Below are 16,697 nucleotides of genomic sequence, written 5' to 3'. Positions count from 1 at the left end.
ATGGGAGATGAAGATTTACCGCCAACGAAGACGACTGTGAGGCCAAATAGGTCTATAAAGTGTCTGCCGAAGTTTTGCATTGCATTCAGGGGTTCCTGGTTATGACAGCAAGTGTTCATGGCTTTTTTTTTTTTAATTTTGACCTAGTTCTTATATTATTCCCGCGGGACGTTGGAGGTGTACAGAACTGTTATTACTAAGTTGTTTTTTACTTGATCTGAAATTATCAGGTAAATCAGGGGATGCTAATATAATATCTACACTGAAGAGACACACATGATGGAAATACAAATGAAAGTATCTAAAAGCCAGAAATGCTGTTATATAAAACATGCAGAGGGATACAAGCCACTCCAGACGGCGAGGTATTAATGTCGGAAAAGTGTCGAAAAGCTATGGACGAATAAAAAAATTGATCGAAGCGTGAGGCAAGCCTCTAAAGCTACCCCCACGCGACAATATTGACTCCCGTCGGCGGCTTCCACTTGTGATCATCATTCACCTACATGCACTTTGTTACTCGTTTAATTCTTGATCTCTTATTTTGCGGCTCTATTTTCTCAGACGTATTCATTAGCAAAAAGTCGTAGGATGCCACGTTGCGTATGTGAAATGGCACCAGTGACCCGACAGATATAACACCCCTCTTTAACCAAGCCATACTAACCTGACTGCGTGGCCTCAGGAGTAGAAGCATCTCTGACTTGGGATCAGAGGGACCCGTAGGGTTCGATTTCACCTTAGAAGAGCATGTGGTCTTGTGACGTCACAAAACCTGAAGACCATTCAGAGCCCAACTACCACCTGCCAAAGGGATACTTTTGATTTATCGTACACAGGTTCCCTCTTGGGTCATAACGATGATGGCAGCTGTCCCGCGGCGATCGGAACGGAGCTCCATGTAGATGCAGGTGACGAGGCAGCAAGGAAATTGGGACGCACCTCCACTACGTGTAAGGACGGGGTGGTAGTCCAGGTTTATTGAAGGCCTGAAACCCGGGTCGCAGACCGAAGCGAATCACACTACGCGATGACGATGGATCTCTTTTAGAGAGCAGGATGAAAATGAAGCAGCACGTGCATTCGTGTGAAAGATGAAGCGCTCATAATATATATATATATTGTTACGGACTCGTTCTAAAACAGAGCACGGAGGAAGAAAGAAGGAAGAGGAAGAAGAAGTGTGCGCGCCCGTTCGACCTTTGTCTGGTGGCACTTGTGTCGTTCCCGCTAGCCGTGTGTACCTAGCGTGCTGAACCGACTAGAACGTCTCCGTCGCGACGCTAAGGGCGTAACATTGTGGTGGAGAAGCCGGGTAACGATCCCTGGCGCTACAGACAGCACCGACACAACTGGAGCCTCGCCGGAGTCGTCGCCTTGCGGGCCTCGAACCGCAAACCAGCGCCATGCAATCGGCCAATGACCCGCAAGCAGCCCGTGGTGACGCGGTGATCCAGGCTGAAGATCGGCCTGCGGGTGCAGCGAACAGTTCTTCGCATCACTATCGGGAGCCCCGGACTTTCGCGGGAGCGGCAGGCGAGGACGTTGACGAGTGGTTGACCCACTACCAACGGGTGAGCCGCTACAATCGATGGGACGCCGCCGCTAAGCTCGCAAACGTGGTTTTCTTCCTAACCCATACCGCTCTTGTTTGGTTCGAAAACCACGAAGACTCTCTTACCACCTGGGACCGTTTTGTTACTGAATTGCGGCAGTGCTTCGGTGACTGTCTTGCACGAAGGAAGCGAGCTGAACACACGCTTACGCACAGAGCTCAGCTACCTGGGGAAACATGCACAACTTACATAGAGGAGGTCCTGAAGCTATGTAAAACTGCAAGCGCTAATATGACCGAGGAAGATAAAGTAGGACTTCTTCTGAAGGGCATCGCAGATGATGTTTATAATTTTCTAATTGCCAAAGGTGACCTGAACGCCGTCTGTGATGTCATTCGGCATGTTCGCACATTCGAGACATTGAAGACTCGTCGCATAACGCCAAAATTTGGGCGGCTCGCCAACGTTCCATCTGTGGCGAGCATTGAAGACAACTTCATGGACTTGTCGTCGACGATCCGGCAAATAGTTCGTGAGGAACTGCAGCGGTTTGAGCCCCCTGTACGGTCTCCATCATCTTTGCCCTCCGACGTTGTCGGCTCTCGAGGGCCTCCCTCCTTGCTCCCGTCGATGCCCGTTGTGAATTCTATCAATACGGCACAGGCGGACGCTTACTCCAACAGCCCGACGCCAAGGTTCGATAGCCCTGGTCACCCGCCTCGCTACGACTCGCGCCCTACTAACTTCTTGTCGCCCTATGATCAGCACTATGAGTACCATCCTCAACCACCACCTGCTCGCTATTTCCGGCGTCCAACCCGAAAACCTGAAGATGAGTTTCGCTACCCAATGCACCCTGTCTCCTCGGAGCCCTCCAGGGAACAAGTTTTTCGCCGCACAGCCCCCGTGTGCCGACGCTGCGGCATTGAGGGGCACATAGCTCGATACTGCCGCAGCCGCCCACTCACCCGTTACGATCGGCCCGTCCAAAATGCTCCGCCACGTAACCGTTTCTACGACTCTAATTGGCAATGGCCCCCATCTTCGTATGAATATCCCTAGACCAATGGACCGCGCAACAACTCTCCTGCTTCCGAACGAAGTGTCTCACCACCACCTGCCTCTTCTGCGCGCCGCTTTCCGTCACCACGACCACGAAGGCGGTCGGCATCGCCTTTGCCGGAAAACTAGTCAGCGCGGCTGCTGGAGGTCAGGCCGCTGGAGACTGTGCGCTGCCTGAAGAAATTCCTCCATCTGTTGTTATGTTAAAGAACACGGTCTATGTCCTTGTGGATGGTGTGGCGACAATGGCTTTAGTGGATACCGGGGCAACCATTTCAATAATGAGTTTATCGTTTAAGAAGCGGTTAGGACGCAAAGTTATGTTTGTTTGGGACAGAAATGTGAATTTTCATGGCGCGGGTGGTGAGGTGTTGTGTCCCCTGGGAATGTGCAGTGCTTCGGTGTCCCTGGGTGGAACGGTATTCGCAGCGGAGTTTGCAGTGCTTTCGCGATGCACGCATGACATAATTCTAGGTATTTACTTTTTGAGAATGTGTGGCGCTACGGTCGACTGCCGCTCTGGGGAACTCTGCGTTGATGGTTCCCTTCCTTCTGGACTCTTAGAGAAGCCGCATGTCCGTGAAGATGTGTTCTGTGTAACAGAGGATACCAATGTGCCAGCCTTGTCTATGGTGTGCGTCCCAGTTTTGTGCCCCAGCCGTGCTTCCGACACCTTCGACGCTACAGTGGCACCGCTTCATTCTAACTGTGCAAAGAAATACATTCTGGTTCCTCATTGCCTACTGTCGGTGGTCAAGGGCTGCTCACGGCTGTGGGCCATTAATTGTTCTTCGCAACCAGTAGTGTTGCCTGTGAATATGAAGATTGCGACCTGTAGCCAAGACGACGCCCCGTCGGTGGCTTTGGTTACTGATGCACCCGGCGAAAGTGCTGCCGCTCCAGCCCCTGACTCGCAACTACATCGGATGATCAGCCGCTCTCTAACCAGGGACCAGCGTGACGCTTTGGAGGCCTTACTGGTCAAGTATTCTTCCATATTTGATTTTTCCGAGCCTAGCGGCTCACGGTGCATTCCCGTGACACGTACCCGGCATCGCATTGACACAGGCTACTCACACCCAATTCGACAGAAGCCGTACAGAGTGTCACCAACCGAACGCCAGGTCATCAGTGAGCAGGTTCGGGATATGCTGGAAAAGGGTGTTATTCAAAAGTCATGCAGTCCCTGGGCCGCCCCTGTAATTCTGGTGAAGAAGAAAGATGGTACATTTCGCTTTTGCGTCGACTATCGCCGTTTGAATGCTGCAACAAAGAAGGATGTGTATCCCCTTCCGCGGATCGATGACGCCATAGATTGTCTGTTCTCGGCATCATATTTTTCATCCGTCGATCTGCGATCGGGATATTGGCAGATCCCTATGCACCCTGACGACAAGGAAAAAACGGCATTTATCACACCCGACGGCCTGTTTGAATTTAATGTAATGCCTTTCGGGCTCTGCAATGCTCCTGCAACTTTTGAGAGATTGATGGACTCTATCCTACAAGGACTAAAATGGCAAATATGTATGTGCTACCTCGATGATGTCGTCATTTTTGGCCGGACATTCGAAGAGCACAACGAACGCCTCGCTCTCGTGCTTGGCTGCTTCAACAACGCCGGTCTAGTACTTAATTCGAAGAAGTGTCGCTTCGGTGAGCGCCAGATTTTGGTACTAGGACACCTCGTCGATCGTGAAGGCGTCAGACCTGACCCTCAAAAGACTGCGGCCGTTGCATCGTTTCCAACACCTCAGAACGTGAAGGAACTCCGAAGTTTCCTAGGACTGTGCTCATATTTCCGCAGCTTCATTCCCCGTTTTGCTGACATTGCTAACCCGCTTACGTGCCTTCTCCACAAAGACGCTCCCTTCGAGTGGACATCAGAGTGTGACTCTTCTTTTTGCCAGCTCAAGTTTTCACTAACGTCACATCCGATTCTCCGGCATTTCAACCCTTCTGCTCCAACGGAACTGCACACGGACGCCAGTGGTGTTGGCATTGGTGCTGTGCTGATTCAGCGTTACGGCGACAAGGAACACGTTATTGCTTACGCCAGTCGTTCCTTAAGCAAACCTGAACGAAATTACACAATCACTGAGCAAGAATGCCTCGCGGTAGTTTTCGCCGTTCAGCGATTTCGCTGTTATCTATACGGGCGGCCCTTCACAGTGGTCACTGATCATCATTCCCTGTGCTGGCTGATAAACCTCCGTGACCCATCTGGCCGTCTTGCACGGTGGGCAATTCGTTTACAAGAGTTTGATTATACAGTTTCGTACAAGAGTGGACGCCGCCACGCTGACGCGGACTGTCTCTCACGTTTACCGCTTCCCACAACGGAATGTGACGCCGACAATTTTGATCATTACATCGCTGCGGTTTTACCTCCATTCCCCGATACCCGTACATTCCGCACTGAGCAGAGGAAAGATGAGAATCTCCAACCATTCTTTACCGCTGCAAGGGACCCTACAGCTTCCACTCCCTATTGTATACGGAGTGGTCTTTTGTACAAAAAGGACTATTCTCCCACTGGTCTCCGCTACCTTCTGGTGGTGCCCGTCAACCTACGCTCCTCTGTTTTGCGCGTTATGCACGACGACCCCACTTCGGGACACCTGGGATCTGCGCGGACGCTCTATCGCATCCAAGAACGTTTCTACTGGCCCCGGATGCGTGAAACCACTGAGAAGTATGTGGCTAGCTGTGCTCAATGTGCGAGTCACAAACGCCCCGCCGGCACTCTTCCTGGTCTTCTTCATCCGGTGACGCCTCCAAGATCCCCTTTTGAGAAAGTCGGGGTAGACCTCTTGGGACCTTTTCCCAAGTCTCATTCTTGCAACCACTGGATCGTCATCTGCACTGATTACCACACTCGTTACTGTGAGACGGCAGCCCTTCCATCGGCTACTGCACACCAAGTCTCCCTCTTCCTGCTGCACTTTGTTATACTGCGCCATGGGCCTCCCCGAGTGTTGATCAGCGACCGAGGGCGTCAGTTCACCGCTGATGTTGTCGAAGAACTCCTTCGTTTGTGCCAAACGCATTTCCGACATTCTACCCCGTATCATCCGCAAACAAATGGGTTGACCGAGCGAACCAACCGGACACTCACCAACATGCTTTCAATGTACGTCGCCGCCGACCACAAGGACTGGGACACTGTGCTACCATTTATAACATACGCATACAACACCGCCCAACAGGAAACAACAAGTTACAGTCCATTCTTTCTCCTCTATGCCCGGTCTCCTCGACACATCCTCGACACCATCCTCCCGTTCTCCACAGATGACGAACCTGAGATTGCTGAGATCCTCCGGATAGCCCGCCTGAGAACTCTCGCCTCACAAAAGCGCTCGAAATCCCGCTACGACGACCACCATCGCCACGTCACCTACCTCCCTGGAGATATGGTCTGGCTTTGGCGTCCACTAAGGAAGCGTGGCTTAAGTCAGAAACTGCTCGCGCATTATATCGGTCCCTATGTTATCCTCGAGGCAATTAGTGAACTCACCTATCGGATTGCGCGCCTTACAAAAAGTGGCCGACGTTCTTCACGGACTGAGCTTGCCCACGTCGCGCGTCTGAAACCCTGTCATCCTCGTGCTGACGATTGACTCGCCCGGAGGGCTTCGCCTGCGACGGGCGAAGTGTTACGGACTCGTTCTAAAACAGAGCACGGAGGAAGAAAGAAGGAAGAGGAAGAAGAAGTGTGCGCGCCCGTTCGACCTTTGTCTGGTGGCACTTGTGTCGTTCCCGCTAGCCGTGTGTACCTAGCGTACTGAACCGACTAGAACGTCTCCGTCGCGACGCTAAGGGCGTAACAATATATATATACCGGGTGTCCCAACTAACTTGAACCAAGGGATACAAAATAATGCATTTGAGGTAGGTCAGTGAAACCAATTGCATTCAAATGCCATCCTCCTTGCGCACTACAGGCGATTTTTTGTTTTGCAATTACTTAATTAGCTAATTATGTTAATTTTTCTAATTTAATTAATATCGGCTTTAGACCAAACATGTGAATTGGAAAGTTGTAGAGCACCTTCAGAAACCCCCATTCCATTAATTGCGATAAAGAAAGTCTCACGTGTATCTTATTTTCTGGGCTCAAAAGAAAGCCCGCGAAATACAAATAATACCACGTGACTAGTGAATTTGTGCGCCGCGATTGTGGTGCTCTCAGTCGTGGTTTGAGCGAACGAAATTAGCTGCGGCCGTGTCTCCTTTGCCCCGTTAAAGCGGCAGGCCGATATGCCTGCGATGGCTTCTTCGCCCGCGTCCGGCAGCCGGTCACGTGATGGTGCAGTAGCACCGAGAGCGGCGAGCCGACACCACCGGGATTCTAACAAACCCTCCTTCTCTCCCATTAGCGAACTTTACGGCAAACGGATCAGCGATAAGGTATCAGCCACTGAATCTGCGCATACAGGCTTGGGTAAAGGGGCGAGATGACATGTGACTCGACTAAAATTAGCGCTGCACCTTCATTTGCCGGTTCTTTATCGTCATCCGCCTGTCGTGATGTAGGCTGCTGCGGTGCACAGGCCTGGCCAAGATCGCGGTGACGACGGGCGAGCTCGAGCTCGCTCCAACCATCGCTAACATTTCTGCCTGCCGCTGCAACGGGACCATAGGGTCACGGCCGCAGCTGATTTCGTTCGCTCAAACCACGACTGAGAGCACCACGATCGCTGCGCTCAAATGCGCTAGTCACGTGGTAATATTTGTATTTCGCGGGCTTTCTTTTGAGCCCGGAAAAAAAGATACACGTGAGACTTTCTTTATCGCAATTAATGGAATGGGGGTTTCTGAAGGTGCTCTACAACTTTCCAATTCACATTTTTGGTCTAAGGTGAATATTTATTAAATTAGAAAAATTAGCATAATTAGCCAATTAACTAATTGCAAAACAAAAAATTGCCTGTAGTGCGCAAGCAGGCTGGTAGTTGTATGCAACTGGTTTCACTGACCTACCTCAAATATATTATTTTATAACCCTTGGTTCAAGTTAGCTGGGACACACGGTATATATATATATATATATATATATATATATATATATATATATATATATATATATATATATATATATATATATATATATATATATATATATATATGTGTGTGTGTGTGTGTGTGTGTGTGTGTGTGTTTACCGAAAAAATAACATACTCTAATAAACAGGGTGAATAGAAGGAGCGTAGCTGAGGCAAGGAAAGCAAAATCTCACACTAAAAATACATTTATAACGTACAAAGAGTGTCTGCCCAAATGTACAGACACACACAAAGAAAGGAGGAAAGAAAACTGAATCTTGGGAAAACCGATGATATGCCGGGTAGCAGCTCGTACTCAAACACGCGCTGCTGTGACGCATGGCCGGCGTCTTGGTCCCCGTCATGCATCTCCTCGCGGCGACGTGAGCAGCCAAGCTTGGTTGGACGCTGATCCTTCTTGCCCCTTTTCTCAACCCCGTTTCTATTGAGCATTGTGAACTGATCGCTTTATTTTTATGCTCCTTTTTCTTTTCTGCGCTCTACATTTTTCGCCGTCAGTATGGTGTCCCTGAGTTCCGACAGCGTTTTCGCTCGATGCGCGCACAGTCGCTTGAGGGAGCTGACGCGAGAAAAGAGCAGTCTTCTGGAGCGGCGGCGCCCGTCAGGGCAGGCCACGGGGCATCCAGGGCGTTATCGGCATAAGCCTCGCCTTCCTGGATGCCTTGATCGATGACCCCGGGTTGAGGGCGTAAGGATATACATGCCTCCTCCCTGCTTCCGCGGCCTCTGCTTCCGCGGAGCAACAACACGCGGGACATCTCCGGCGCCCTTTTTGCGTAGCCCAGGGCTTACGGCCTTTGCAGGAACCACGCTTCTCCGAGCACCCCTCTCGGAGTCCTTCGAACGATCTCCCCGAATTCGGAGCAAGAGAGCCCTTCTTTCCTGATGTTCGGCCTGTGCGCAGCTGCTCACTGGACTGCAGGCGGAGTGACAGGCGGAGGCACGAAGCTGGCTGCGCGTTAATGCAGACGTGGGTGGTTTTGACGCAGACTGACTGGATACCGCTTACCACTGAATTAATGTAGCTGTGCACTTTCGCACATCACTGAGCTGCTGCGCTAAGGAGATTTGATATTAATGGAGAATCCTTGGCCTCTACTACGCACTTTCCGCGATTGAATCCGGGTCCTGAGATCGCTTATTAGTTTTAAACATCACACGAAAGGGACATAGATTACGAAAATGTAGAAGATTCTTTTGTTTTTGCTACATTGGAATCCCCATCTACGCTATCAAGTGTTGTGCCGCATGTGCTGTGCAGCGATGCTTGCTTTTAGGAACTGGTCGCATAGCAAACCTGGTAACAGGTGCAAGCGACTAAGCTGCATACATGACAGCAGCTGGTGATGTGTAATCGTGTATATATGAAAACGGATTGCCAGTGCGTTATGATTAGCCCAAGGTTGCACGGCGCGTTTGGACTGCTTCCTGCTCCAAAATACAGGCTTTTTTCATTGTTAGCCTTTGACCTTTCGTTGCTTATTCAGCATTCGTAAGCGCGAAAAGACGGTAGCTGCGCTGGTGCGCCCCTTCAGAAGGGAACCCCCTCCGAGAAACAGCGAGAATCCCCTTCCTTTCCTTTCTGCCCGTTGGTCCTCGCGTCCTCATTGGGCCACTCGAAGTGACGGACTGGACGATCGTTTCGACGCGAGGCCACACGCGGGAAGCGAACAAGGAGACAGACCACCGCCACGAGCAGCAGCAATTAAGTAGAGCTTTCTCTTCCGGTTTCTCGGCTAGAGAACCGATAGCTCGAGTCATGCTCGAAAGGAGTACTGCGCCCGCTTGTGCAATGCCAGCGCTCCTGAGTCGGTATAGAGCTCGATTTTGGCAGGATTTTTCATCACCGCCAGTCTATGCTGGTGGCGACGCTCCATGAGCCATTGACGTGCGCATCAAGGCCCACTAGCGGAATTTATATTTCGTAGCTTAATAAGGCAGCTACATAACCTCCCGTCAGGGTTTTAAACTGGTCAATAAAAATGACTTGTAGAAGTCATGTGGGGAACATAAAAGATCAGTATCACTCAAAACACTCAAAACGCAGTTATTTGAACGAAGGGCGGCCGAAATTTAATTCAGAGCGTCAAAGAACGCACGTGTTTGCACAGTTTCAAAAAAAAAAAAAAGAATGAAAGAAGAAAACTTTTAGCATATTTGTTAAGGTTTATCGCAGTTTCTTAATTACGCACTTCTTTTTCTATTTAGACAGGTACGCAGAGGCTGAATAAAGGTACATACAAGCCAGACAATGAGAAGAAAGAAATTAGAGCTCCTTCTCCTAGTGCTCACACGATGATGAAAGCTCTTCTTGAGAGGAGAGATGGAGAGGGATGCGGAAGAAAAGAATTTGAAACTCTTACCGGCGCCTTCCAGCGTGCCGATGGTGATGCCGTCGTCAAGTACCCATGACGTCACCTTGACGTAATCCCTCATGGAAGGAGGCACATGACATCTCAGGAGAGCCGAGTTACCACGCACCACATATGCGTCGTAGACGCTGGCCACGAACGTCTCCAGCACCACTGCGGAGGTGAAGGAAAGGAGGGACAGAGAAAGGGAGGAGAAAATAGAGGATAAGACATGGGTGGGATTTAAGTTCTGTTTTTCACACTCAAGACTCTTACTGCATTGCTCGAAGATTTTCTGTGGGCTAGTTGCCTCCCCATTTCCCCCCATACATACATTGAACTACGGCGCACATACGACATCTGTTCGGTCACATGGACAATTATCGTTTGCATCACAAGTAACTCCTTCCTTACGTCGCGAACTCGGACCGCGACCTCCTAAGGCAAAGACGAAAACCACCGGCTCCGGCCTGGAGGTTGGTATTCATCGTATGAATCTACGGTACGGCCGCAAATACTTGCGTGTCACAAGACGATAAAGCAGTGTGCGTTGTTTTCTCTATTATTAATGTTAATGAGAGCTTAAGTTTGTTAAAATGAACGTGTTTACGTCTTGTATTTCATGTATCTCATTTTTGATTATTGCTTGTTAACCCCCCCCCCCCCCCTTTTTTTTTTTTTTTAGAATTTTTTGGCCCCTATTTGATACAATCGAGTGAATGGTCGGGGAGTAGTCTCGCCAAAAGCAACTGTAGCAACAAATAGGCGAGTTAGAGAACACTGTTCGGAGTGGCCATTCTTTTTTTAAACAGTGTAGGGTTTTAGCCACGTCGTTTTTTTTTTATCTTAGTTTTGCTATCCACTTCCGCTCAGCTATATATTTGATGTTGCTGCTCTATTTCATTCTTATTATGTAGAACAGCTGGTGTGGATGTGCTCTCATTTCTTACCAAATTTTTTTCCTTTCGAAAGAAAGAAGATAGACGATGTGCATTGCAGAAAGGCTAATATGATCGAGACGAGCGCTCATACGTTGAAATCCGACCGCTACCTTTCTGAAATGAAAATAGTGTTGCCGCCCTTGGATGCTCGCACAGACAAACCTATAAAATGCGCCAGTTGCAAGGATGCAATACGTAGAAAGAAACGCAGTGGTGGTGCTATAAAAATTAAAAAAAAGAAAACGAACCAAATAAAAGGCTCCCAGTAAAAGGAAATAAGAGAAGAGGGCTCATCTCGCTATCAAAACGATGACAAAGTTTGCGGTGTCAGAAAGCTTGCATGGTCTAATTTTTTTTTTTTTACTCTTGCTGCGATGAGGTGGAGAAAGAGTGTGACCCATATATAGGTAGGGTATACTTTTGAACCTAGTCTGTAAGTCCCCTTCCTATGATTCGAGCTAAATATAGTCACCACCTTAGCCAAATGCAGCCAGGCAACATGTCTGCTTCTCATTCGCTGAATGGTGTTTTTAGGACATCCTTCAACATGAAAGCGACTTAAAAGGTGAGGATAGAGGGTTTCTTTATCTCTCAGTGATTTAGAGCTCCAAAGCTGCCAAAAAGGCCCGACGTGGAGTATTAGAACAAACCATGCAGCCTGCTTGCTTTCGGAAGAGGTGGTACATCCCATGCATTCATTTTATGAAGGCCGGTCTTTGCGCTCACGCACGAAAATAGCTAATGACAACAAGGTAATATGTTCAATATGCTCCCTATCTTTTGGGGCCGGGTTCACCAGGCCTTTAACATTCACGGTCGATTCCGGATACATTAGTCGTTTGAGACATATAGTCACCACACAGTCGGCATATAGCTTATGATAATTACCTGGCTACTTCATAAAACGCAGACAGCATTGATTTGAACTCGAAATAGACGGAATGAACACAGTAACTAAACACAGCGCAATCGCTGAGCGTGGTTCTCTATCCTCGCTTTGTCGTATATTCAGGTAGTCAAAACATGCGGATCTATGTCTGTTTGCATGGCAGCAATGGTAGGGCAATTGACCAAGCCCCGAGGCGCGGGAAAAAACTATTATGACTGATGGTTACTTTGCCATACATAGACAATATAAATAAAATATATGGCCGATTTGAATAGTTAATCAAATACAAAGTAGGTGTGTAGCACCGCTTATTCCCGTTATACCTGTCATGCATTACCACACACGTCTGCGATTTACACTCTCTCCAATGTCTTCCCTCAGCTCACGCAGGAGGTGGCCAGCAGTCACAAAGACAAAGAGCGCCGACGGTGCTCTTCCAAAACGCACAACACACAAACCTAAGGCCCGAACATTCCGATCGCTGCCATTGGTCGGTTACGCCCGGGCGGTGGTTTCAAAAGGACGGATGTCCAGGCATATCGACAGCAGCTCCCTCTGCCGCGCATGCCCTAGTCCGTGTTTCGCCGCGATTTATGGCCTCCGCGCCCTTTCCCTTCAAACCGAGAGACAGAGCAGATAGCGCCGAACCCACGACCCCTGCGCTTACGCTGTCCTTTTTAACTGCTCTGGTTTGCCTCCTTCGCGGCACGGTCGAAGCGCGACTTTTCCGAGAATCGGAACGGACCGAACCGACGGCGTCGCCCGTTTCCATGTGTTCCCATACCACTTCCGAAAAGCGGCCGCCTGCGCGACCATCATAAATAAACTCGCGTCAAGCTGCCCCTTGACCTTGGCCGCCCCTTCGGAATCTCCACCGTGACAGTGGACCCGCGGTGAGCACTTCGTTTCTGGCAGAAGCCCGCAAACTTAACTGTCGATTTATGGGCCTCCGGCGTTTCTGTTCTGCCTTCGTAACCGTTGTACTTCACGTCGAGCACTGCGAACCTGCGCCGCAGTGCCAGATGGCCCGGCTTCATTCATTGCGACGCGAATCAAACGCACACACGCTTGTACAACGCTGGCCAGCGACGGCCGTCACGCCCGGAACTGACACACCCCTCTCTCATTGTCTTACTCCACGCGGTCGCTACGTCCCCCTAGTGTTAAGTCTCGTGATGCAGGCGCCGCCACTTTCCCTTCCTTCTCTTAAGTTCATGGAAATATATATGGACAGAGAGAGAGAGCGGCTTCTACTACAGGTCTGCGGCCGCTCCACCTCTTCAATGCTGAGCCTCGAGATGAGCGCGTAGCCACCTCTTTTTCTCCACTTCAAGTTCACGAAGGAGAGTGAGCGGCTTCGGACAGACATCGGCGAAATCGGTGATTGTGGCTAGTAGTGCTACGCACTAAAAAGTAGCTGCGTTAACGACAACCAGCATGCATAGTCTCCAATTATATGCTATAGGGGGTCCAGTAGAATAGATAGAAAAATATTTCGTGCATGTGTATTGGCACGCATTGCGCATTCGTAACGAGCCCCTTTCTCGATGCCTGTATGCCATGCACTCATTTCTAGAAAGAGTCTGAGTGAATATTTCGGTGGCAGAATGTTTCCAGTACATGACCAGAGCTCTGTGATAAAAATATGTGGGGCCACTAAGGGAGCCCATGTCTAGGAAAGGAGAACGCGAACATGCTTTCGCTATCCAACGTTCACCGTGGCTCCCTTTACAGAATTTTTGAGGGAAGAGTTGAAAGAAATATATTGAATAAATTTTGGGTCCCTAGCTCGGCCTGCGAAGATCGCCTGTTATGGAATCGATTGCTTTTTGGCAAACATCCTGCTGATTTAGTGAAAATAACCTGAACTAGAGATAATGGTTGCTTTTACCACTCTGCATCTGTCAAGAAAACACATTGCAGCGCAGTTCACAGGACAACAGCCACATTTCCTCGACGTATAACGTGTACCGAACAATTGTTACATGTCCAGTATGCTAAAGGGCACGTAGTTACGTAGGATATGCCGCGGCAACGTCTGTGCGGGGAACCAACTACAATAAAAAAAGTTGTGGGTACATCTTAATTCACTGACCTGCGGATGACTTTTCAGCCGGGAGAGAGCGTTTCAAAAACGAAAATAAAGCAGCAATAGATCACTAACTCCCACAAATATTGAAGTTCCCCCAAACAAAGAAGTAGCATGACGGTGTCTAAACTAAACTAAACGACAATTTTAAAGACCCACAGTGCGGTACAGCAATGGGTTTTAAGTAGGGGTGTGCGAATATGAAAATTTGCGAATACAAATCGAATACAATGAAAAGAAAAAATGTCTTCCAATATCGAATACCTAGTGAGTGAAAATATCTGAAAAGGAAAACAATCGCAAACATTGCTTGTCCTATTATTTCATAATTGTCTCATTTGTCATTGCTTGTCTTATTTATTTCATAATTGTCATAATTTTCTTATTTCTTTCATAATTTCAGAAGTGTTTACGCTATTGAAAACTCCAGTATAATTTTTATACAGAATTCTTTATAAATTGTTTTGTTTGCGGAGGAAGGCTCTGTTTGAAATCTGGAGGAGCTGTCGTATTGCGGCTGAATGCACTAAACTCTTGTTTATTTCGCCTTCGAGGCACTATAAAAAAATGTCCACATTAACTGAAGGCTCGAATCAACGAATGGCCATTGAAGGATCTGTTGAAAGCAGTTTACACCGAAGCAGTTTTATCTGATGAAACACCTCCACCATGGTTGTCTGCTTTTGAGATGAAAATGAAGTGACAACGATTTTTTCCCCAGTTTCGCCTAGTACTTCGCCTTGCGCACACTTTCGGGAAGGCCATATTCGCAGAAAAGGTCCCTCTTCACAAAACGGCCCCATCGCGTTTTGTAGATGCTTCTCTGCGAACTCTATGTAATCAAGCATTGAGGCGACCCGCCGCGGTGGTGCAGTGGTTAGAGCACTCGAATACTCCGTCCAAGGATGCGGGATCGAATCCCAGCCGCGGCGGCCGCTTTTCTATGGAGGAGAAAAGCAAGTCGCTCATGTGCTTTGCGATGTCAGTGCACGTTCAAAAGCCACAGATAGTGAAAATTTCCGGCGCCCTCCACTCCGGCGTTTCTCATAGTCCGAGTCGGTTTGGGACGTTAAACCCCACAAACCAAATCAACCCAAGCATAGAGGGGAAGCGCGCAGTGCCATGGGACTGCGGCCAATTGAAAAATTTTCAGTGTACTCGGGAATTATTGATTATTCGAAAATTCCGAATATCAATGTTTCGAATGCGAATAAGAACCGAAAAAAAAAACCAATTGATTCGTATCAGAAATTTTGAATATTTGCACAGTCCTGGTTTAAGCTCGAGGGAATTATGACCAGTGGACTGTGCAGTCTCTTGTTTCTGCAAAAAATAGGATCCAAAATATGCTTCCATAAATATGTGGTTAGCCATGCGTGACGTTCACATCTTCAGTAATACTATGGGCAGTGGGTGCTCCTGGCCCTACGGTATTTTCAATTTTTTATGAACAATGAGGATTTTTTGTAGGGTAATATTAGGTGAATGGCGCGAAAACGCACGGATACAAGAAAGGCAGCCGTTCACATCTGTATCGCAAAATTTCTATATGTCAACGGGCACAGCTGTTACCTGGTTTGCCGCCGTAAATAAAAGTTAATGATAGGTCCGCACTTTCGAAGTAACGCCATGTCCAAGACAGGTATTGCAGTTATGAAGCTTGACAAAAACAGCAAAATTACTACTCCATTACTGAAGGTCGCGTCATGCGTTACAGGTGCCCGTTGGTACTCGTGATCGATGAAGCTAATGTAACCAGCACCCGGCAGAGTTTGCTGTACTGGCTGAAAAGACTTCCTCGTGTTCTTCCATTATTGCTCATTTTCGAAATGGAGCTGCACCAGCGTCCCTCCCTTCCAGAGAAAGTGAAATCGTGTCGAGCGTACCGAGACAATAGAACAAAGAAAGCAGCAAGTTATAGCGATTATAGAATTTTTTACAACACGTTTTTAATGTTCTCAGTTTCCTGTGTATTGATTCAAAACAGTCCGATTCTTCTTTTAGTGTGGCATTTTGTACAACCTTCTGTCATTTGCAACGTGGGCATTTTTCTTGGTGGAGTTTTGCTTAGTCACATTGTTTGTTGTACGAAGATAAGCGACTCTCAGAGGCGGAGAGGGAAAGAAAAAATATTCAATAACGTTTATGACAGCAAAACTAATAATCAATTTATATATTTCAAGAGAAATTACAAAACATTGTTTAGTGTCCGCAAGAAATTATACTAAAAATATTGCCGCGAAGTACACATAACGTTTTCTGAACATTGAAAGCCGAAGGCACACGTCAAATTAATAACTACATTATGCTAACATCCAGCGATTTCACCTGTTATTATTCCGAGACTCGCGCAAAATACAAGAAGCAGAGCAAATAAGAAGCAAAAGGAACGTTGCTATTGGTTAGTCACGGAGAGGGAAAATAAAGGCATTTAAAGACCATGCAAGCAGCACTGCATTACACGAAACCGGAACACTTTCCCGTGGAACCTCGCTAATAGTCGCTGCAGGAAACAAACTCTTGTTCTTCACAGCTCGTGCTCCAGAACAGCGGATTTTCTTTCCTTCATTCTAATGATGACAGCCCTATTTTACGCAAACAAAGAAACGCGCCGTAATATACAACACGCACGCACAAACACGTGCACGGACAAACACGCACGAATGTTCACGAACAAAACAAAAATCTGCAATACAGGGCAGAAACCTGCAGATTAAGGAAGTAGCACACGCATAAATGA

The 16,697-nt window shown here is 48.1% G+C and overlaps 1 protein-coding gene across 1 annotated transcript in view; it reads right to left on the bottom strand.

Annotated features, from left to right (window-relative positions):
* Positions 1-16,697, bottom strand: part of LOC146190320 (cell adhesion molecule Dscam1-like) — a 200,139-nt gene that overhangs the window by 97,444 nt on the left and 85,998 nt on the right. The window contains exon 4 of the mRNA XM_084599770.1: positions 10,051-10,212. Within this exon, the coding sequence (XP_084455896.1) occupies positions 10,051-10,212 (162 nt within the window). The remainder of the gene's footprint in view (positions 1-10,050; positions 10,213-16,697) is intronic.

This window comes from Amblyomma maculatum, chromosome 4 (assembly GCF_055883805.1).
Source record: "Amblyomma maculatum isolate TAMU_Amacu chromosome 4, ASM5588380v1, whole genome shotgun sequence".
In the NCBI taxonomy this organism is placed as follows: domain Eukaryota; kingdom Metazoa; phylum Arthropoda; class Arachnida; order Ixodida; family Ixodidae; genus Amblyomma; species Amblyomma maculatum.
Note: the sequence above shows the minus strand (reverse complement) of the source record. Positions and strands in the feature narration are given on the sequence as shown.